Source organism: Macaca mulatta, chromosome 9 (assembly GCF_049350105.2).
Source record: "Macaca mulatta isolate MMU2019108-1 chromosome 9, T2T-MMU8v2.0, whole genome shotgun sequence".
Taxonomy (NCBI): Eukaryota; Metazoa; Chordata; class Mammalia; order Primates; family Cercopithecidae; genus Macaca; species Macaca mulatta.
In genome coordinates, this window is record NC_133414.1 from 124966227 (window position 1) to 124990550 (window position 24324).

At 48.4% G+C, this 24324-nt stretch overlaps 1 protein-coding gene and 1 long non-coding RNA gene across 2 annotated transcripts in view; one reads left to right on the forward strand and one right to left on the reverse strand.

Annotated features, from left to right (window-relative positions):
* Positions 1–20388, forward strand: part of VTI1A (vesicle transport through interaction with t-SNAREs 1A) — a 397110-nt gene extending 376722 nt beyond the window's left edge. The window contains exon 9 of the mRNA XM_077947502.1: positions 20200–20388. Coding sequence (XP_077803628.1) covers positions 20200–20236 — 37 coding nt within the window. The 3' untranslated portion in view covers positions 20237–20388. The remainder of the gene's footprint in view (positions 1–20199) is intronic.
* Positions 39–8176, reverse strand: LOC144331349 (uncharacterized). Its single transcript, XR_013398417.1, has 5 exons — positions 5511–8176; positions 4844–5019; positions 3490–3602; positions 2973–3098; positions 39–944 (listed from the first exon to the last, which is right to left on the reverse strand). It is a non-coding gene; the product is annotated as an uncharacterized LOC144331349 (long non-coding RNA).
* Positions 20389–24324: the final 3936 nt, after the last annotated feature.

Below are 24324 nucleotides of genomic sequence, written 5' to 3' on the forward strand. Positions count from 1 at the left end.
CCCAGTCTAAAAGCAGCCCCATCAATACAGAACAGAGGTATAAGCACCCAGAGAGATTTAATTTGGAATCCAAGCAAGGTGTGAAATGGAAAGACTAGTCGGCCAGAGAGCTGAGGTCTTACGGTGTGCAAAGACCAGTCCTCAATACCTGCACCCATCCATTTGAGTTTCAGGTGAGGTTTAGGATTTGGGAGCTCAGTACAAAGGTGCCAGTACCAAGGAGGGTGGGTGCCAACTACGTTTGGGTTTAGAGACATCATCCTCTTGGGAAAGGTAAAAATCCTGATCCACTGAGGTTTCCAGGAACAAGGCATCCCCATTTCAGAACTGTTTTCTAAGCCACCCTCACGGAGGTTCCACCTGCAGCCTTCGATCTGCTTTGTCTGATGTCTGAGGATGCAACTGCCCCAAAATGGGTCTAAAGTAACATCCCATCACGTTCTGTGAAAAGTAATACTGCACTTTAAGGTAACACTTATGGAATGTATGAATGAATGAGTCAGTTTGGATCAAGCTGCCTCAAATAGAGTCTAAATATAAGATTTCATACTTAATAGTGTCATTTCAGGATCAGGAAAAATTAGGTGACTCCCGTTTGGTTTCTACAGCTTTTTCCCAATATCATGTTAAAGTTTCGGCTTTTTATCTTATTTCATTTTGAGTGATGTCTTCTGGCTCCAGCTCAGCTTCCTAGAGATAATTCATTAGGCCCGAGAGCTGCTCCAGAGTGGGATTAGAACTCGTGTAGTACATAGTCACATTAAACTGAGATCGGCTAATTAATCGCTCTTCTCCGTGTAACTGAGCGATCGCACTCCTTCCCCGAGGAATTGCAATTTCATGGTTCCTAATGATGGTGCGATTACATTATGTGGATCACTTAGGCTGTGGGTGTCAGGAGCAGTACTTGGAGCCTCTCTCGGCGGGGATGGGAGAAGTCACTCCTAAAACCGGGGAGATGGAGAAAAGCAGTTAGAATGTCTGTTACTAATTTTTGTTGACGTGCTGCTGTTTCCTACATCTCATTCAGGCATTAGCTTCAAGTTCCATTTTCCCCCAGCACCGCGTGGCACCTTCCCCAGAACCCTCACATGTTTTTTCTAATATTCACAGGGTTATTGTTTGTAAAAAAAAAAAAAAAAAAAAAAAAAAAAAAAAAAAAATCTATTTATTTGCTGTATTCCACCAAGTAATTTATTTTCATTAGATTTCTTGGAAATGTGGCTCTACATATCGTTAGTACAAGTAATACATTTTGATTGTTGTTTCCTGGAATAACTTGTATTATTTGATGAGTTAAATAAAATACCTAATTCCAAAGTCGGCTATTCCCATCTTTTCCATTTGAATTCTTTCTCTTACTTCCATTTCCTTTCTAATTGGCGGTTAGTTCAAAATCTTCAGTTCAGTGCTCTGCTACAGTTTTTGGACTGTGAATTAGATGCTGTCATTTTTTTAAATGATGAAACTTGGAAAGATAATATTCAAGGTTGTTTTTGAATGCAGGTTTTGTTTTTCTTTAATTTCCCAGAAATATGGCATTACAGAGCAATCACAGACTTGGGTCTGAGCTCTCATTCTCTCACTGGTGAGCCTGGATAACCTACTGATCTCCTCACTGAGCCTCAGTTTCCTCGACTGTAAAGCAGAGAAAATAGCACTCCACCCAAGGGCTGATATGAAGATTCCATTAGGTGGCCGTGGAAATCACCCCCAGGCACGGGGCAAACCATCACACTCATCATGATTAAATGTGTTGCTCAGTAACAGGGCAGACAAATATTGCTTGGGGGGGTTGTTGGTGTTTTGGGGTTTTTTGTGTATGTACGGATTCCTCATGATTCTGGGCTTCAGATGCCTAAAGAATGCCTTAATTCCATACCGTAGCTCCAGTGGCACAGTCAGTTAGCACACGGTATGTGGAAGAACACTTTAATGGTAGAAAGATATTTATTTCTTCATTATTTAAAAAATTCATTTTTAAAATGTTTTAAAATTATTTTTTAACAATAAATAGCGCTGGGCATGGTATCTCATGCCTGTAATCCCAGCACTTTGGGAGGCTGAAGTGGGAGGATTGCTTGAGCCCCGGAGTTCAAGATCAGCCTGGGCAACATAGTGAGACCCGGTCTCAAAAAAAAAAAAAACAATAAATATTAGACATGGCACAGGATCATGAAGGTAACATTTGAACCACAAAACTGAGTCTCTGCTTTCCCCAAAGCTCAAGGGTACTAAGGGACACCCAGCAGTTCCCTGGCAATTAACTGCTATAGGAACTCAGTCACAGAGAGACCTGGAAGGTAAGGCAGACAGTCTTGGTCGGTTATGCTGGTTTGAGCCTACCTAATGTCCAGGACACGGCATCCTGAAGGAAATTTGAGGACACATTTGAAACATTGATTTTTAAAAATCTATTCATTGGCTGGGCACCGTGGCTCACGCCTATAATCCCAGCCATTTGGGAGGCCCAGGCAGGTGGATTGCTTGAGATCAGGAGTTCAAGACCAGCCTAGCCAACATGGTGAAATCCCATCTCTACTAAAACTACAAAAAGAATTAGCGGGGCATGGTGGCAGGCACCTGTAGTCCTAGCTACTCAGGAGGCTGAGGCAGGAGAACCAGTTCAACCCCGGAGGCAGAGGTTGCAGTGAGCTGACATTGGGCCACTGCATGCCAGCCTGGGCAACAGAGCAAGACTCTGTTTCAAAAAAATAAAAATAAATAATCTATTGATTGAGAAAAGGGAGACTATGAGAAATGATAAATGCTGTGATGAGATGCTTTTCAGTGAACTCATAACAGCATCTGTGGGAATGTGAAAAGTGAGGGATGCAGAATGTAGTTAGTTATTCAGTCTGTGCACAACGCTTGACTCCTAATGAAATCCTGGACCCCTGGATCACTAGTGGTTCTTGAATAATCCACTGCTGAGGGGCAATTAAAAGGGAAGTAGAGAAGAAATAACTCACCTGTGCTCTCCCAGGAACACTGGTAGAATCCTAGTCCATTCTCCTCCACCCTGGTCAAGCTGCCACCTCTCACCTGCCGTAGCCTCCAAGCTGTTCTCCCCACTTCTAGTAGGTAGGTTGTCCAAGCTCACAATAGCCAGGGTGAGAATTTGACAATGAAAATCAGATCATAGAGCCTTCTGGTTCAAAAGCCTCTGACTTGGCATAGCCTTTCAAATCAGAATTCCTTCCCATGGCCCGTCCAGCCTTGCTTGACCTGACGCCTGCCCCTGGTCAGGCATTTTATCTCTCCCCGCCTCCTGTCTCCACTCCACTTCCCTCACTCCTTTCTCCCTCCAACACTGCAAACTCTTTCTCCCCTCAGAGCCTCTGCCTGGAACGTTCTCCTCCCCTTCCCTCTTCTCCTTGACTAGCTCTTGCTACCTGCCCTGTCTCAGGTTACATACACCATCGCAGAAGCCTTCCCTGAACCCTCCTCCAATCTCAAGAAGGTCCCCCTGATTCTTCCTCAACCTACCTTTTTCCTTATCATAATACATACTCCAGTATTTATTCCTGTGTTTATTCTTTCATGTCCATCATCCACATTATGTGGATCACTTAGGCTGTGGGGACCGGGAGAAATCACTCCTAAAACCGAGGAGATGGAGAAAGCGGTTGGAATGTCTGTTACTAATTTTCATTAACATACTGCTGTTTCCTCCATCTCACTCAGGCATTAGCTTCAACTTTCACATTTTTCCCCAGCTCCACGTGGCACCATCCCTAAAACCCTCATTCATATATATATATATATATTTTTTTTTTCCTTGTAGACAGGGTCTCACTCAGTCACCCAAGCTGGGGTACAGTGGCACGATCATGGCTATATATATATATATATTTTTTTTTTCTTGTAGTTAGGGTCTCTGTCACCCAAGCTGGAGTACAGTGGCACGATCACGGCTCACAGCAGCCTCGACCCCCCCAGGCTCAGGTGATCCTCCCACCTCAACCTCCCGAGAAGCTGGGACCACAGGCGCGGGCCACCATGCCCGGCTAAGTTTTGTATTTTTTTGTAGAGAATTTTTTTTTTCTAATATGCACTCCCCAGTTAGTCTGCATGCTCGGTGAAGGCTGGTACAAAACCTGTTTTATTTCTCCATCGTTTGGTGCCAGAAGAGAGTGGCACATAGTGGGTTCTCAGTAGATTATTGAATGAATGAATGGGAGAGAACTTCTATTATTTCAGACAACCTGCTCAGCCAAAACTTCACCACCAGCAAGTTCTCTGTTAATTATCGTTTGTCCCCATCCAAAAGCCTGAGCACTGTGCATGGTGTGGGAGAGAAGACATGTGGGATCCACTTTCCTCCCGGACAAGAGGTGGGGCTGGGAAGAGGCGCTGGGCCGCCAGCCACACCTGAGCTAATATTCCTGGCACATCAGGTGCTTCTCAAGTGTTTGTGGGCAGACTGCTGCCTTGGAGGAAATGGTATTCACCAGGCGTGTCCTTTTACTGTCTAATTTGGTCACCAAGATTCTCCCCCATTTTAAGAGGGAGCTGAGCAGCTTCACAAGGCTAATCTTGTTTGGATGCATAGCACAATGAATTGGTACCCGCCGAGCCTCCAGCGCTGACATTTCAAAACCTACAGTACACTAAACGTAAAACTTTTGTTCAAATTTCAAGGATTTTGATAGCCCAAGTGAATAGACACTGCCTATTGATTTTTCCCTTACAATGACTCTTGGATAACCTATTTTCTCATTTATTTTTAAAGACAGCTCATGAGATTTCATAGCAATTCTGCCCAACCTCCTAATATCAAAATCCCTCCTTGACCCTGAAAATTGTAATTCTGCTATAGATCACAGCTGCTGAATATTACCTTTTACTAAGCTGGTTAAATAAAATATGTCCAAATCACTAGATCCCACAAGCCGTGGGCTGCAAGTCTAATGATCCAGAGGCAGAGGTTTCAGCCGCTGCACACTCAACAGCCCCGCGCTCTTGCCGGCCGACACCAGAGTGTGGGAATCGAGAATATCGGCTTGGGTTTGGAATCTAAGGAGGAGGAGAGAAAAAGGATAGCTCGGCTGGTCTTCAATGATTTTCTTGTAAAACTTTTACAAGGGAGACTTAGGCTGTTTGATGTGTTCTAGACAATCAAATGCCCGCCGAGTCTGAGGCAGAGAGTGGCTGGTCTTCTCCCTAGTGGAGGAGGGGGTGTATTTGATGTAGGGCAAGTTCAAAACCCCCAAAGCCTTACACGCTGGTAGGTCAGATTACACTCACAAGCTGGGGGAAAATACAACACGTAAAATGTGAAGAAGACCTCTGACCCTGAAAGTCTCATTCTGCCCAGGCCAGGGCTGTTGGTGGGCTCTTAGTTTGGATGGAGAGGGCCCGCGTATCATTTATCCCATGGAGGCTTCTACCCTGCCTGCACCCCGTTGGGCCTCTACGCATTCCTGCTCTCTCCTGCACTTCATCCATTTTAGCCAAAGGGGCCCTGCCCACCACGCTGTCCAGCAGCGCATCCACATCAGACTTACTTTTTCTCTTTCTCAGAAGAATGAAGGGCGGCACTGACCCAAGTTGGTTCCAGGGGAGTTGTGAATATTTCAAAGCTGAGACTTAGATCAAAAGTCATAACCTCTGGCTTTCAGACTGTCCTCTTCCCTTATCTGGGTGGCCCCTGCATCCAATATGGAAATGTTTCCTGAAGAATCTCACTCATTACAGGTGAGCAGAGCCTGAACTGACTCTCACTCAGCAGAAATGTGGCCTCTCTCAGCAATGGCCATGGGAGCCCATTTGAAATGCAAGAGACTCTTCCGTGGGCCTGTGGAGCTCTGTAGCTCAGCTGCCTCCCAGCCCTGGCCCTGCAGTAATTCTGCTAGACCTGGTGCCTCCCCTTGCAGGGCGGGCAGTGGGGCTTTGGCAGGTGATGGGTCCATGGAATAGATGCAGAGATCTGCTGATAACAGCACCAGGTGAGTCTGAGTGAGCAAGAAACTGTCCATGAAAAACAAATTAATCGATAACAGAGTCGTCCCCCAGCCCTGGTCAAGACCTGTCAGTGGATCAGAAGAGTTCACATGTTACTGCACTTTAAGCATGCCTTATGCCAGGGAGGACAGGCATGTGGCAAGAGGTCCTCTCCTTCCCCTCCCCATGCTCCTGACAGACATTGCTAATCGATCCTGGCTCTTTCGACTTCAGAATCCTCTTCCTCTCAGCATCTCCTGCAGCCTCTACTCATCAGAAAGAGTGGAGTTAGTAGGTGCAATCCATCTAACCCCTAGCCTCCCATGTCCCACATCCCACATCACCTGCATACCTCTTCCCCTACCTAGAGCATCCTCATACCCCTCTCCAGTACCCTGCATACTCCTTCAAGGTTCCACCCAGTCCCTGTTTTCCTGACCATCATTCTCCCCACCGCCTCGCTGACTACTAAGGAACCAAGCAGAGGAGTGAATCGGAGAGTAGGGGTGTGAAGACTCCTAAGTTCTGGCCCTGGTTTTGCCTCTGAATTAGCTGGATAACCTTGGACAAGTCACTTTCCTTCTTTATACCCTTACTTTCCCATCTGTAGATTAACGATAAAGACTCTGTGATCTCTAAGGTGAGTCTCAGCTCCTCTTTGTTACGATGCAAATTCCTTTGCAGCTATCCCACTCTTTGAGCCATTTAATATGGCCCTTAGTCATTTCTTTCTCCACCCATGACTGCTCTTGGAGGGCAGGAATCATGTCTGGGGCTGATGCTGTATTTCTCCTTGGGGCATCAAAGTGCTGGGAGGCAGAGTACTCAGGGCCTACTGGTGCCATGTTCAATCCCTGTAACACTGATCTTCAGCTCCCAAAGAAGGAGTATTCTTGGGAAAATGCAGTAACTTCAAATTAAGCATTGTTCAAAGGGATGGACTCCATCTTCTATCCCTCCAAGGGGCTTCTGAGCCACTTCGGAGCTCAGGACTGTGAGCCAATGAGAGATAAGAGAGGTGGTGGAGGCTCAGGGCCACAAGCCAGACTGCTGCTTGCTCTCTGGCTGGGTGAGCCTAAGCAAGTTAATGCACCTCCCTGAACCTCGTTCCCTTCCCTGCAAGTTTGTCATAGTAACATTACCAAGTTACGGAGGTGGCGTGAGGATCAGATGACAGAATCCATGTGGCACATGCAGCTCAGAACCTGGACAGCAGTGAGTGCTCAGTGAATGGACGCCCATCACAGCCCTCACAAAGGCCACCAGCCTCGGCCAGGCCACACCCCTGCCCCAGTCTCTGGTCTGTTCATGAGACATTACCCACGGGAGCTTGTTCTCTTAGTTCAAGTGAGCTGATGCCTGCTCTGTGCCAGCCACTAGTCTAGGAATACGGATGGGAATAAGCAATTCTTGGCTAGAAAGACGAGTTGAGAACATCCAGAGCACAAACCAGATGAGGCCAAACAAGGTCACAATTCTGACAGTCAGATGGGATGCTTCCCAGAGAGACACCATCCCTAGCCCCCGACCAACCTGTGATTGATTCCATGCAAAGAACCCTCTCATGGTACCGCAGACCCCCTGCCCAGTGGACAGTGCCACCTGCGCCTGGGGAGAATATAAGCCACCAGGCAATAAATTTCAGCTCTTGTTACCACCTCTCCATTCTCCTCCATCGCTCCCTCTTGATCTCCTCTCTCTGCTGACAACAAGATATGGCTGGCATTTAGTTGAGGATTTAAAATCAGGAAAGCTTCTCCCTCCCTTCAGGCTGGAAGCTCGCTCCCCGGGCTCTCTGAGGCCTCTTGAAGCTGGGCGTTTGCTGAGTGCCAGGAGACCAGCTCCTGAAACCGGAAGGGGCCTGCATTGTTGGACTAAAATAGCAAATGTGCAACATGAGTCTCTTCAGGGGCCTTCAGCGGGCTGGCAGCTTCCGGTGGGTGCTCTACACGGGCCACAGGGAAGCAAACTGGAGTGGCCCTCCCTGCCACTTGAGAGAGCCCTTCTATGTACATGACTGTTCTGTCCCTTAGCTAGATTAATTTATCCAACTGAAAATGGACTTTAGCTGTGCCCAGCAAAAAAGAAAACAAAAATGGCATGTCTGAGTCAAATAAACCATGCTTAGACACAGGGCCTGTGCGCTTCCCGACTGACATAAATCTCATCTGGGGCTTGCTGCCCTGGATCTCCCAAGACAAAAGAGACCTCCCAAAGCCAAAAGGAGCCCTCTCACATGGATGGCAGCCACAGCCCGACCCATGAGGCCAGAACACGGAGCTCCAGAATGTCGCTTCTCTTCCCCGGTGGCAGCCAATTGATTACTTGTCAGTTTCCAAAATGGTCTCATCTCCAGAAGAAACAATGCACGAAAAAGCAGTTCTGAAAAAGAGAATTAAGAGCTTGTTAGACACGGGCCTCAGGTCAGGGTAGGTGGCCTATCTGGGGGGCCTTTGAGGAGGCATGCTGCGATTGTTTTAAGCCAGCCCTCTCCCCCGCAGTTCTCGCTTAATGAAGCTGCTGTACAAGCCCCTTGGAGGGCCCACGTACTGCAAAGTAGTACCAAGTGTCCCGTTACTGTAAACGGCCTTTTATTTTTAAACTAATGCTATATTTGGAAAGCAGTAATCCTGGGGAAATGATACTGGGACTAATGGGGAACATATTACCTTTCATGTGTTTTTTTCATGTTTAACGTTTCTTTGTTATTATCTGAGTAGCAAGGCTCTGCACAGACTCTTGGGCAAAAAATCAAAATAAGCCTTAAAGCAATAATATTTTAATAAGCATCAAATGTCTTCAATGAGATAAAAGTATTATATGGTGTTTTGATATTAGGCTTTAGTTAAAACCTCATTAAAAAAAGAAAATTTCTCAGATGTATTCGGGTAGGGGGGCAGTAATGTATTTTTAAATTCAGGTGGAGGAAAAGTTCCAGTTCAGGTCAATTATGCTAACTAAATGCCACAAATGACTGAAATCGCCCACAAATGGACATTATTATTTGTTGCTTTCACTATTTCCCATTGATCAAAAACAGCAGCTAATGACACTTGAGCCTGCAAAGGCCAAAGCTCCAGTCTGAATAAACATCGGCTGCCTGGACACCAATCACAGCCCTTGGGGTGGGAGAACTAAGCTCTTGTCCAGCTTGCGTCCGGCACTGCCCTCTTCCTGGGTGAGGTTTCCAACAGCCGAGGCTGCAGTCACCTCCCTGAAACTCAGATTAGTTTCGTCAGTGAATGCCTGGTCCTGTTCCCAGCCCCATCTGGGAAGTGCTGAGGGGCGCAAGTTATGAAATGAAACTAAGTCTTTGATTTCTTCACCCATAGCCAGAGACCCAGCTAGAATCATGAACTCTTTAGAACTGAAAGGAAGAACCTTGAAGATCCTTCATTTGGTTATATAAAATGAGGAAACTGAGGCTCAGAGAGGGGAAGTGACCTGCCCGAGGGCACACAGCAAGCTACTTGCAGAGCCAAGAATAGAACAGCTGTTTCCTGATTCTCAGTCCATGCCCCTTCACATGCTGTCCTCTCCAATATTATAGTATAAAAGAGAACTTCACCTTTCCTCTCCGCTACCTCATAGCAAATTTCCCTCCGTTTTCTCTTGTAACTGTATGTCAAAGCTTAGTTGGGGGCTTCAGCATAAACTAACCTGACTCCAAGACTGGAATCAGGCCACTTATAGTAGGACGTGAATCTGTCTTCTCCTCTGGTTGACCTAAAAGGGGAGTCTAATTTCAGCTACAAAATGAAAGGCAGTGACTGTGTATGGATGGGACGTTGGAGCATGATGTGGGGAGAGCAGGGGTATGGAATCCATGGTTTCAGGCCCATCTGTGGACTCCATGATCCTGACTTTATCTCCTGAGCTAATGTAGAAACCATACTCCAAGCTGCTACCAGTCGTTTCTACCTCAAGGTAAATAAACCGTCTCGGAAGAATGCAGTGGCTTCAAGTTAAACATTGTTCAAAGGAATTGACTCCATCTTCTATCCCTCCAAGGAGCTTCAGAGCTACTTCGGAGCTCAGGACTGGGAGCCAATACTGCAGGAGAAGGAGTCAAAGGAGATCAAAATCCTGGGAAGGGGCCGGGAGTGGTGGCCTACGCCTGTAATCCCAGCACTTTGGGAGGCCAAGGCAGGCGGATCACAAGGTCATGAGTTTGAGACCAGCCTGGCCAACATGGTGAAACCCCATCTCTACTAAAAATACAAAAATCAGCTATGCGTGGTGGTGCGTCCCTGATAATCCTGGCTACTTGGGAGGCTGAGGCAGAAGAATTGTTTGAACCCAGGAAGCGGAGGTTGCAGTGAGCCAAGATTGTGCCACTGCACTCCAGCCTGGGTGACAGTGCGAGACTACATCTCAAAAAAAAAAAAAAAATCCTGGGAAGGGGAGGGGATGGAAGACGTAGGGTGGGTGGTTAAGGATGTCACAATGACCCACCTATTCGTTTCTTGTCCTGCTGATGTGGATCCTGAAGGCCATGACCCCTGCTGCTCCTCAGCCTGCCTGATTTCCAGGCGTGGTTGCGTGAGAACCCTCCTCCACAGCTCAATCAGAGCTGCAGCTGACATGAAGACAGCCCTGCCCTCCTAAGGGCCTCAGGAATCCTTGGTTCTGCTCCAGGCTCTATCCCAGACATGTGACCCTGAGCAAGTCAGTGGCCCACTGGGCCTCAATTTGCTGATGTGCAAGATGGGAGGGCTTGGTCTGGAAGGCTTGGGGTTGAATGGCTCCCCAGGAACAGTTCCTGGGTCTTGGGAACATAGGGCAGGCAGCCGTGTCCCTAGAGACATACAGGTAATTCCTAGCCACAGGCAATCCTGAAGTCCTATTTGGGCTTTATAGGGAGACTTCGGTGATGTCTTTGAAGCGCCAGGGTCAGATCAGCCATCTGAATTTGGTTTGCCTCACAGTCACGAAATGAAACCACTTTTGGGTGACAGTAAAAAAGGGGAAGGAGGGAGTACCCAGCCCAATCCAGGCCTGGGCCAAGGGTTTGACCTGTATCATCCGATTAATCCTCAAAATGGCCCTCCTAGGAGGCAGGAACCTTCATGTTCTCCATTTTCGGATGGGGAAACGAAGGTCAGGATGCCGAAGTCATGCTGCTATTCAGGACCGAGGCCAGTGCGAAGGCCCAGGCACACAGCTCAATGTCCTGGCCTGGTACTGAGTGCGTCTCCCTCTGCCCACGTGACTTGGGAGGAAAAGACCCCAAGAGGGCTGGGCCAAGCCCACAAGGCAGGTGCTCCCCCGGCTCTGTGCATTCTACTCCCAAGACAGCCCCAGGTAGGTGGGGCCAAGCCCCAGGAAGGGCCAGGGACAGGCCTCGGGTCCTCCTGGGGCCAGAGCCAGAGTTGACTGCAGGTGGCTACTAGGGGGTCCCAGGGACCTGGGAGCAGAGCCTTCTGCACAGACTGGGCAAACACCAGTGCATGTGCCTGTTAGGAAGCAAATTTGAGTTACTGAAAAGTAAAAAGTGCTTATGCGCTGCACATTATGTCATATATGGTGTAGATTACAACTGGGAATGATCCTGTATCCGATTTTTTCCCCTAGACTAATTTGTATTTCGTGTGTCCAATATTTTGTTGAAAGCATCAGGACACCCCCTCTTCTTAGTAACATAGGGCAGGAAGGGAGTAGGCAGGATGGGAAGGAACTCAGAGACCCTTCGCTGCCCCTGCCTGTGGGTACCAGGTGACTTGAAGGGCAAGAACAGGGGCACAGAAGACGCTGGAGGAGCAGGGGATGCAGAGAAGGAGCAGGCCTCGGTCACGGGCCAGCTCACTGCGCTTCCAGGCATCTGGTGCCGTGGAAGTGCACCGCTCTAAAGGTTGTCAGATCTGGGTGAAATCACGATCCTGCATCTCCTAGCTGGGGGCTTCAGACAAGTTCCTTAACCTCCCTGAGCCTCGCTTGGTCACCAGCAACGTGGATGATGGTGATACTGACTTTGGAGGGTTGCCACCAGCATTTGACCAGATCCAGTCAGTCCCGCAGCCTGCAGAGTTTGCAGCTGATGCAAGAACCCCACTTTCTCCCCTGAGGGCTGCTGGCTGGGTCATCTCGCAGCTCAGCCCAAGGAGGGGCCACAGGCAGCCACTGAGGCTGGTTCTGCTGGTTGCCCCTCCCTTGCTCACGGGTCAGGGATGGAGCTGGAGCCTCGTCTCAAGAGCAGGAAGAGCAGACACTGGGGAAGGAGTCGAAACTCACTCATTCATCCATTCACAGGGTATTTCCTGAGCCCTGGCAGGGCAAGCACATTTCGGTCCTCAGAGGCTCTGACAACCCACAAACCATCGTGAGCCTTTGTCATTTCCCATTGTGAGAAGCACCGTGACAGTGATGGGGGTGGGGTCCTGGCCTGCAGGGGCAGCTGCTGAGCTGGAGGAGGTGACACCTGAGCTGAGTCCTGAAAAAAGCTGAGGAACCCAGTGGGGAGTTCCAGGCAGAGGGAAAGGCCAGGGCAAAGGGCTGAAGGCAGGAACGAAGCTACTTGGGGAGGTGGCCCGGGAAGGTGTGAGTGATGCCATCTGAGCTTTTCAAGGACCACTGGCTGGTTGGGAGGGTTGGAGGGAGCATAGATGAAAAGGGAGACAAACATGGAATCAGAGAGACAAGGGTGGGCTCTCAGGGATGATCCAAAGTGCTCCCTGCTGCCCCGAAGGGTTATTCTGAGATAGAGGCACTGCTGCTGGGGGGCAGCCCAGGAGTCTCTCCTTCTCACTGCACCCCTACTCCTACCTCCACTCCCCCTCCCCCATCATAATTTGCCAGACCTAGTACCCTAAGGCAAAGCAGGGTCACCTTCCTCTCAGGAGGGAGGAACACCTACCATCCTGCTGTCAGTGGGACCATCTCAATGGGGTGGGGCTTGCAGGGGATAAAGGATGAGTGGTGACAGGCAGCTTGGTGTAGATCAGAACGGCCCAACTCCACATACCCAGTACAGCTGAGGGGCTTCAGGCACACTCCTGGACTTCTTTGGGACTCAGTTTCCTCATCTGTAAGTTGGACTGCTGTGAGGATAAAGAGCTGAGAGACTGGATACACAAGTGGAGGAGGGCCAGGCTGTATATCAAAACAGGACTCTGCCTCACGGTCTGCAGCAACCTGGCCAGGAAACCAACCTCTTAGCTACATAAACAACCCAGGAAGCCAGGCTGCTATCTCTGGTGAAATCCAGAAACTAAACAATAACCCCTGCCACATTCTGCCCTAAATGGCCAGGACTTGATTAACAGCTGACAGCTTCCCTCATTTTCGTCTCCATTTCCTACTTAGGACCAACCAGAGAAAGCCAAATGTGCACCCCAACCAATTAGATAGGATGCCCCCTTCTAGTTATCCCAGCCACGACTCCCCCAACCCAACAGCCTCGGCTCAGGGCACACTGAAGCCTTCCCACTCCTGGTGGCTAGGCTAACTCCTTTGCTACAGCAAAGTCAGAACAAATAGCCTTCGATTGTTCTCATTGGTTGGTATCATTTATTTCCACAGTGCCAAGGCATGAAAAGCTCCTACTGCCTCCCTAGCACTTAACAGGTGCTTAGTGAGGTTCTGTCCCTACCCATTGAGGCCCCCTGAGCAGCTGCCCCACTGCCTGCTGGCCCAAGAGCGTCTAAACCCTGAGCTGTGAGGTAGGCACATGTGCCCTAAGAATTGGCTAGTTCCCAGAACAACTGGACCCCTGGGGGGAAACTGAGCCTAATGAAATTCTGTATTTCCTTATGTATGGTATTGAGGGGGTGGGATTAGGGAGAGGCTATATTTTTGGGAAAGAGGCCACTAGTATAATGGGAAGAGAGTGGGTTTTGCCTAGGTTCAAATCCCAAGCCCGTGCTAGCTCTGTGGCCTTGGGTGACAGTTGTCTTAGTTGTTAAGTGGAGAAGATTAAATGAGCTAATTGGGGTTAGATGCTTAGCACAGCACCTGGCATCTAGGACATGTGCCTTCAACAGAAACTAGCAGCCAGAAGTGGTGGTGACAATGTGTGGCCATCTCAGCCAGCACCAAAGCGAGTGGCCAAAGGTTCAGAAAACTGTTCAGGAGGACGCATGTAGGCACACCCCCCAGAATGAACCACTCTCTGGAGTCCTCAGCACACTAGCTTCATCCCAGGGCTTTCCTAGGGGATAGTAAAGAGACTGCAGGACTCCTGGGATCTGCAACTGTGACCCTCTCCCCAACTAGGCCCCCACCTCAGTGGAAGCAAAGGTAGTTTCCCAAAGGGCTAACAGGGTAAGTGACATTCTATCAAGAGGTGTGGGTCCCAAAAATATTAGTGCACCATCCCACGTAAGAAGGCTAGACGAGGGTGTTCTGGAAAACAACCGAATTGCTGTTCATCCATTCTTAGTCTTTATATTTTAATAGGAGGCAAAGCCCTGAGTCCAGAGAAACTCCATTTATTGTAGGCTTTCAGGCAGTTTGGATAAAAAGAAATAACCCTTGATGGAGAGAAGAGGGGCGTTGGGAGCCACACCACCAAGATGGTGCAAGGGGCATTGGTCATGCAGCTGGCCAATATCAAAGCCCACCAGAGGACCCTCTTGCTGCCAAGGACCAGGGAAAGTGGGCGTCTGCATCTGGAGCTGTTATCACAAAATAGAAAGGTGGTGAAGAATTCATTCCAGCCCTGCCCATGGCAGTCACAGCCACTTTCAGAGGAGCAGCACCAGAAGAGGGTGTGGCACTCTGTGGTGGGGGCAGTAGGAGCTCAGGCCCCAGGGTTTGGCAGCATCCCCGGTGGCATCTGCTGAGCAGGGGATAGTTTCCAGGTACAGGTCTCCTGCCCTCTTGATAATTCTATCGCTCCACAATAGTCTTCCAATAAATCCCGTCTCTACTAAATCAGTGGCTTGCCACTAGGAATCTGCTCTGATGCAGCCCACAAGCCCAAGGCCGGTGGAGGCAAGAGAATGATTACAAAAAGCAAGCGACACTGTTGATTTTAATTTCACGACATGGTTTCCAACAACTGGATACAGAAACAAGGAGTTTTTAAAATAAGTTGCCTGTTACCAGATGGAAAAGTGATAGGGTTTCCATAGTTGGGTTAGGATTAGGGAAATGTGGCTTACATATTCTCATGCTTTCATGAGACCTGCCACACCCTGCTTCCCCCATCCTGGGGAGGCTGCAGAACTCATCTCTGATCACTCACCTTCCCATTACAGCCAGGTGTTTACCAGCTCACAGACCAGCCTGCCATGGGACACATTTCAGCTTGGCTGTGCCTTACTTACAAGCTCACGTGAATCTCCTTATTTGAGATCCTGAGGTCCAAGGATGAGAACTGGTCCAGGTCAGCAGGCCTGGCTTCCAGCCACAGCTCTGGGACTAACTGGCATTACTTTCCTCTCCGGGCCTCAGTTTTTCCCATCAACAAAATGAAAAGAACTCAGCTGTCTCTGTATAAAGGTCCTCTGGCTGCAAATTCTATGATGCTATTATTTTGATCATTTGGCAGTGTCCCTGTCATTGCTTCCTTTTCTGCACTCTGTGTAGGTGGGCCACAGACGTAACAGAAAACAGGGGGAGCAAATGCAGCAAGCATCCATCTTTCATCTTGCAACCAAGTTCTGTTCCCTGCCCTTAAGGTGTGGATGAAACTGTAGCTGTCAGGGGGTTTGGTCATGAAAACAGAAGCCACTCTGGGTATTCCAAGTAGGAAGGGTTCCAATACAGGGAATTGGATACTTGCACAATCACTGGAAAGGCTGGGGAAACAAAGGTCAGGCCAGCAGCTGCCAGAGACTGGTGATTTACAGGAGCTCACCCGGAAGCTGCAAAGAACCCAGCAGTCTCAGCGGTGGCTGCAGCCACCAACCTCAACAGCCAGAAGCACCAGAGCATGCGATTCTCAAGGCTTTGAGTTTTACCCGTGGGTCAAGCTGCAGCTGCCCCCAGAGAATGACAGTGATTCTCCTTCTTCGCCTCCCAATTCTCCCAGCAGTGCCTCTCATTGGCTGACTGTAATGTGGAGCTGTACAGGGAAAGGGATTCTGGGAAATGCAGTTCTAGGCTTCTCCCCTGAGATGCAGACTTTAGAAGTGTGTGGCCATGATGCCAAGGACAACATTCAGCAAAGCCACAAACCAGGAAGAGCAGAGAGATTTTATCTGAAGGGCCAGCTCCTGGTTCATTGGTAATGGCTGACCAGAGCACTGTATGGAAAATAATTTTCAGGCTGTATCTAGGAGGAGCAGGAAAAGGTGGTACGACTCACTAGCAGTGCCTGTCATGGGTGTGGAATTAATGTGAGGAATCGTATGCAACACACTTGCACTCATGCTCTAAACTGATGATTGGAAAGTTCTCTAAAGTGACTGCTAACAGCATTTGTCTCCTTTGTCCCTGAGTCAAACATACATGTTGTAACCATCTATGTGTGAAGTTAACACCCATAAACCTGGAGCTCGAGAGGGATCTCAGAATTAGAGCAGCTAATGAAAAACAGGGCGGGAACATTGAGGAAGCTGTGGGGGTCTCCAGCCTCCTGGAACTCTGCTCTTCACAGTCCACACAGTCACGTTCCTCAAGGTCATAGTGTGGTCAGCTCTTTCAAAACCAGCCCCAATCCCCTGTCCTCATCTCATTTCACTTCTAAGCTTTCAGGCCCCGCTTCGCCAGGCCTATCACATGATGTTGGAGAAACGTTTCCCCACCCCATCTCCAGTTAATTACTTCCCCTCTCTGTACCTCAGTTTCCTCATGGGCATATTTACGAGTTGAGTTAGATCCATGGTTTGCAGACTGTGTGCCAGGAGCCCTGGGGTGTTCAGGAGGAGGCAGGTTAGAGGAATGCCAAGGCATAGGGCTTTGAGAGGCATTATTTTATCTGTTTAAAGGCTCAAGAACCTCTGGATAAACAAAAGGTCCCCCTGGAGTCCTTCTAGATGTACCATTCTCTGGTGCTGCTTAGTTTGTCTCCCTCTCTTCTTCTCTCTCCACTTCCTTTCCTCATTTCTTTCCCATCCCCCTGTCTTCCAAAGAAATGAGTTGCAAATCTCCATCTTAACTTCCAAAGTTGAGTTGAGAACCAAACATGAAGCCTGGATCTTGTCATTATGAGAGGCTCTGAGGTCATGGAAAGGAGAAGGGGACAATAAAGCCAAGACAGAGTCTTGCTCTGTTGTCCAGGCTGGAGTCAGTGGTTCGATCTTGGCTCACTGCAGTCTCCACTTCCAGGGTTGAAGCGATTCTTCTGCCTCAGCCTCCCAAGTAGTTGGGATTACAGGCACCCACCACCACGCCCAGCTAAGTTTTGTATTTTTAGTAGAGACGGAGTTTCGCCATGTTGGTCTGGCTGGTCTCGAACTCCTGACCTCAGGCGATCCGCCCATCTCGGTCTCCCAAAGTGCTGGGATTACAGGCGTGAGCCACCGCGCCTGGCGTGTTATCCTTTTTTGTAATTGAAAATCACACTGAACCATGGAAAATGTAGTTTGACATCCTGGAGTTAAGAGATATTCACCCTTTCCCGTCCTCTTACTGAGCAGCGCAAAAGTTCGAGAAATGGGAACATGCTGCTTTGAGTTGTTGTTTTTAATGTCACTGCGATGACTGGACAGTTTTTATCATTGGCAAGAAAAGGCAGGAGGAACCATTCACATAGGGTTTTCTGCTCAAAATGTACTTTGGAGTTCCAACTTGGGGAATAGGAACCCCTCTGTTCCTCTTCCCGCTGAAGTTTCACCGAGGTTCCACTGGTGTCAACTCCAGAGGACTCTGACCGCGTCAGCCGTAAAATATGTCCGTTCAGGAAGAGGACAAGTTCATTTTCATTATTCCCTGGCAGAGAGAAAGGGCAGAGTCGTTGAGAGGCCTGGGACGTCGTGTTTGAAGAATGATGGCCCGAGTCTACCATTCCACACCAGCTCTGCGTGGTCCTCTGGCCAGGGTCTTGGCTGGAGAAGAACGTGGCGGGAACCCGCACCCGACAGCCTTTGTCTGCACAAGTTGGAGCAGGACGGCCAGGTAGACGCAGATCATGCACAGACCGCGCCTGCTGATTGGCTGAATCCTGGGGGTTCAGAAGGCAGCGCCTTCTCCCATTGGCTGTTCCGGGTGGGCACAGGTCGCTGGAGAGGGTGGGGCTTGTGTTCCGCAACTCCACCTGTCTCACCTGTTCTCTGGTTCCCGAATTCCCCCACTAAGAAAGAGGGGCTGCCTGGAGTTCACTAATGCCTGGCTCTAGAGAAATGCTTTCAGAAGTAACTTGTGCAGCAGCGGCCCTCTCCCCAGGAGGAACAGTAACCCACATACAGGAGAAGGGGTAGCTTTGTCTTTCCTGAGAGCTCCTTGGAGACAGAGGTCAGGGCACGGAGGGTCGAGCTGGAGGAAAAGCCTCCGCGGGAGGAGGAGGAAAGTCAAGGCTGTTTCACTCAGGACCAGCCCCGGGTTCTCCCAAGGTGGAGCTGATGAACAAAAGACCGGTGGGGGGCTGGACTTGGTGGCTCACGCCTGTAATCTCAGCACTTTGGGAGGCCAAAGCGGGCAGATAATTTGAGGTCGGGAATTCGAGACCAGCCTGGCCAACGTGGTGAAACCCCATCTCTACTAAAAATACAAAAATTAGCCAGGTGTGGTGGCGTGCACCTGTAATCCCAGCTACTCGGGAGGCTGAGGCAGGAGAATCACTTGAAACCGGGAGTTGGAGGTTGCAGTGAGCCACGATTGCACCACCATACTCCAGCCTGGGTGACAGAGCGAGGCTCTGTCTGAAAAGAAAAGAAAAGAAGACAGAGGTGGGAATCTTGATGTCCTTTCTGGAGAAGAGAAGAGGGCTCGAGGCAGAGCCTGGCAGAATGGGAACTTGCGTTACAGATAGGAGAGTTTACCCCCAAAATAAGCGAGTCATCTTCCATTCGCATTTCTTTTGGGAGGTCTTTCCCCAGGCACTAAAGCCTGAATCCTATTATCAGAACTTTCATATTCTGTTGGATCTCCTCTTGAACTGTGTTTCCCTTAAAAGGGCCATAGGAAGTCCCATCTTACAGAAAGGGATACCTCATGGCCTTGGGAGTGGCTGATGTGTGCACAAGCTAGACAGGTGGGAGACTGGCACAAGCATGCACTGTTGATACTGGAACAGCACTGGCCAACAAAACTCTGTGATGATGTTCAATAGAACTAACTTGCGCTGCGTAACAGTGTATGGCAACTGAGCACTTGAAATATGGCCAGTGGAACCAAGGAACCGGGTGTTTAATTTTAATAGCCAAACTGTCTACTGGCTATCATATTGAACAGTGGCAGTTCTAGAAAGTCTAACTTGGAAGAGACCCAAGATATACTTTGGTTCAGGAAGTCTCACCAGGTGAAGACTCCAGGAGGAACGCAGCCCTGCCAATGCCTTGATTTAGACTTCTGACCTCCAGAACCGTAAGATAATAAGCCTGTATTGTATTAAGCCACTAGTTTTGGTAATTTGTTATGGTGGCAATGGATAGCTAACACAGCTACTGTTGGAGGGGTTGGCTCCTGCTGTCACCAGGATCTACAGAATTGAGAGAAATGCATGACAGGAGCTTATTTCCTTCAAATTATGTTTGTTTCTTCTATTGAACAGTGTCCTCCAGCTGCGGGGTCTCTCCTCCTTCAGTAAGTTTTTGACTGTTGTGTGGAATTCCTCTTTGGTAGTTGGAGCAGCCGCCAATCTCCCTTGGTGCTCTAGAGAGCTGATCATCTCCCTTGATTTCCCTTTACCTTTTCCCCAAGAGGCCTCAGGCACTTCAAGCGGATCGAATCTCCTAGGATTTGTCTTAATACTCCGGAGTTCTTTTTTAACACCTAACTTTCCTACTCTCTTCTATGTCACCTCTTCCCTCTATCCCCTCAAAAGTCCAATGAGCAAAGCCAGAAACTCAAGCAAGAATGGGAATCAAATTTCTATTTCCCATCCGGAGCAAGGAGGGTTGCCCTCTGATTCCCAGGATGACAAGAGCCACTGGATCACTCAACCTTTCCCTGTTTCTACAATTTGAGCAGGCCCTAAAGGCTACATTCTACATGCAGCTCCTTCTTTCTGCCAAGAAAGAAGACCAGGCCCTGACTTCATCTGGAGATCCTCAGGGAACATTCTTTCCTACTCGTCCTGAGAATCTTTCTGACCATCACAGCACCCACCATTCAGCATGCCAAATGAGATAACTTAGTTATTCTCTCTTACAAACCCCACGCCTTTTGTGTGCCCTTATTTATTCATTCTACCATTGAACATTTCCCTAGAATCTCCTGGGTGCCAGACACTGTGCCTAGTTACTGAAGAAACATATCTCCCATCTGCGGCACCAGGCATATGAGCAAAGAAGAAACCATCTTGGACAGTCCAGCACACACCACATAGAGCAGAAGAACCACCCAGCTAAGCCCAATCCAAAGCATGAGAAAAAAAAATAAACTGTTGTTTTAGGCAACTAAGATTTGGGGGTAGTTTTTTACACAACAATAGCTAATTGAAACATTCCCAGACACAACCCCCATCATCAGACTTTAGGTCTTGTCTTTTTCTTTCAGCAGGCTCTCCCCAGCTTCTTGGCCAGCTCTCCCAATCCCCTCCCTGTCAGCTGCTTGTAGTTCTGTAACTGGCAGCAGTGCTGGGAGCACCTGCCCAACCAGTTCTTTGTGTGGCCAGGTGTAATTAATTAACTAGCCATTTGTGGGCCCCAGACAGGAGGTGCCATTTGTCTTCGATCTCCTCCTTTGATGAGTAGCCCTTGAGCTGGAGCCATTAAGGTATAGGCAAGGATGACTCGGGCAATTTCAGACACAGAACCCCACCCCTGCTGTCAGTTACAGATGACCTGATGACACGGTCCCTGGCAAATGACCCTGGTCAGACCCTGGAGAGCAAAGAAACCTCAAGAGAGACTTCCAGCAAATGAGGAGTCTCATGAGAAACAACAGAAGTGATCATATTTAATATCGCAGGTTGGAGACACAGATCATGGCAGTTACAGGAAACCATGCGTTTTCTGTGGATAAGGTCTCCTGGCCTGTTACCTTATTCAATAAACAATTCAATTATTCAGTCCAGCAAACATTTGCTAGTTCCAGATGATCACAACCAAAAAGGGAAGCCAGAGAAGCAAAAAAGTGATTATGATGCCTTTTGATAGTGTAGAAACAGAAGCACATACAAAACCCAGAGACTGCCCTGAGGAGGAAGGGAATGATAATTTGTGGGGGTATTCAGGAAGGCCCCTGGGAGGAGGTGACCAATGAGATGGATCTTGAAGGGCAAATAGGAGTTCACTAGCCATACAGGGTAGGAGGTTATCTTTAATGGTTGGTAGCCATGATTTGTGGGTGGGTCTACCTGGTTTAAAGACAAAGAAGCAAAGCCAACTTTCCACATGCAATTCCCAATATGCATACATATTGATCTGATGGTGGGGTGAGGCCAGCTTCTGGACCCATGACCAACTTTGGAGATCATGACACCCGCTGAGATCTTGGCAGGGAGCAGCCTTAGAAGGCACAAGCACTGGTGGAATCCACCACTCACAAAGGTTATTAACATTATATGAGTTTTTGTGCATGGTATAGCAAGACAGAAGGAACCAAGGAAGAACAAATGGAAAACAACACATGCTAAGCTGTTCATCTGCAACTGTTAAGACTCCAAGTGGTGACAGTGCCAGCTCAGAGCCCTCCACCTGCTGGAGATGTTTCTATTGTCTTCACACATGGGCATTCATCCCGCAGTGGGGTGGGATGAGCCCTGAGGTAAGGTTACAACTCCTGAGACCCCATTTGTGGAGACGACCCGTCTAAGGAACTGGGACCTGGGGCAACCTCACTCCTTCCTCCACAGTGAAATAGACTGAACCTCCAGCACACTGACCAGCACAGGTCTTGAATGGTGACTCCTGGTCTAGGGCTGGTCCCCTCTTAGAAAACCTGCCTTCCAATGATGGAGGGCTCTGCCTGGGTATCCATTGGAGGGGGCAGCCCTGAGGTAGGAATTACCCCTTTGAAAAGAGCTAATGTCATTCTTGTCACTTTAAATTAACTTTAGCCAAGAGGGACTGACAGAAACATGGATCTGGGTGAACTATATTTGACTGATATTCTGTCAAATATTGCGTGGGGTTGTGATCCGCAACTTTTCCCATCTGCTGCTCCAGTCTGAGTCGCTGAATGCACAATGGCATCATTACCATATTTTGTTCAGATTTCCCTCTATCGGATCAGAGCCTGTGAATGTGAAATGTGCCCACAGAAAAAGGCAGCCCTGGCGAGGTGGGTGCTGCAAGGGCGAGGGTGTCCCTTAGTTCTTCCTAAGGGGAGAGCTGGGAAGGGGGAGGGCTCCTCCGGAAGGCGTCCCAGCCCTCGCCCAGGAAGGTGCACATCCTGGAAACAAAAGAGGAAGGTGGCGGATCAGGAGTAAGGAGTGGGATTAAGATCACACAAACCTGCAGCCTTTAGAAACTAGCTTAATCCATTTTATAAAGAGTTGGGAGGGTTTTTCTCTCCGTGAATATAATACCTTGCACATCTGATCAGCGTTTTTCCCAGAACATTTCAAAGCTCTCTGCAAATACAGCAGAGTCTCCTTAGATTAGAGCACGGCCTATTATTACCTGGCTTTGGAGACATCCCAGGTCAGCGGGTCACCTGGGGCCTTCTGAAATAAGACAGTTCCCTACAACAAAAAGCCTGGTGTGATGTGGTTTGTCTAACTAGTGGTTTTCAAACTATGTGAGTCATAGGACCCTTGAAGAAAAAAAAAAGAAACAGCCTGAAGCTCAATTTCTAATTCAGAACAAAATGAAATTAGGTTAAGGTAGAGAGTAAAGGAAGAGGGTGAGGGGGAGCAAAGAAAGGTCCACCTGACACCCCATTCACTAAACCCCCAGGACTCCCAAGACCACAATTTGAAGACTACTGTGGAGGTCACCCCCTCCCCAACCGGAAGCAGGTTTTCTGTGAAGTTAATGAAACCTAAGTTTCTGCAGCGCACCTTCTCTTCCTAGGTACCTCTTCCAAGACTTAGAACTTAATTTTATTTCTCTTATTTTGTGTTGTTTTTAAAATGAGGGCCCCCCCAAATTATATAAGTGTCACAAAAGACCAGCTACATAATTTGGGCAGCCAAGTGCAAAATAAAAATGTGGGGCCCTTTGTTCAAAAACAACTAAAACTTTGAAGATGGCAACACCAGCGCCTTCTTGGCACTGGGCCCTGCGCAACTGTGCAGATGCATGTCCACGAAGCCAACCCTGATTTCATGCCCTGCGAAACCTGGATCTGCCCCTTTCCCCAACTTTCCAAAGAAATGCCAGTCGATTCAAATAAACCTCAGCCTCTCCCGAGAATTGTCTTACGTCCCAGTGTGTCAGATTAGTTCACCTTGCAGCACCTGAGACTGCAGCTCCTCCCAAGACAGAAGCACAGGCTTCCTTCCGAACTCTGCTTTCACATAGAAGATTGGCTTTAAGATGAAGGCCTGCATTTGCTAACAGAAACTATAGCAGACACACAAAATCCATTGTATTTTCAGGCATTCCGATTGGAGCAGAACTTAAGAGAATTGGTGGGGTGATCCTGAAAGTCTCAGAGCATTTGACTGAATCATTTCAAGGTGCTCCTTGAGGGCCAGGGCCACATGCATTCCTTTTCTGGGTCGCCTGTGATACTAGGCCATCGTAATGGTTGAAAACATGTCTATTGAGTAAACACAGCCTCTCTACCAACTAGACTATGTGCTCATGGCTCTCTGACTGTGCCATACTCATGGCAATTGACAAACCTTCATATGCTTCTTCCCCTGCCCAGAAAGATCTTTCTAGTACCTCCTTCAATCGAGATTCTGTCTACACGCTGAACCCTTATGGAAGTGGCACTCTCAGGCAGCCCTGCCTTTGAGATGAAATAGGCTGCTCTGTTTTGGAAGTAAGGGGTGCCCCGTCCTCAGGGGTGTTTGGGTTAAGGCTGGACATCAATTAGTGAACACACCCAGCAAAGTCCCACCCAGGAAAAAGAAACCAGAAAGTATTGAAAACAGAGGGATGTGAGTGCAGGAATTGGTTTTTGTAGGAGATGGAAGAGCTCAGAAGCCATACAGGGGCTTCTGAACTTCTGAAGCTTCTGAAGTAGGGAGAGGCATTTGAACTTGAGAACTTTAGGGAACCTTTCCAGCCCTGGGAGGGGCACTTGACAGGAACACTCTTTACTTTCCACTACTACACTTCACATGATAATGGCCATAGGAAGACTGTTTCTCAACCTCAGTGAAATTATACTGAAAAATCTTTCCACTGAATATTTAATATCCCACCAGATTAACTTTTCTTTATAACTAAAGAGAATGTTGTTTTCTGACTTGCAGATTCACTTCCTTTTATGAGA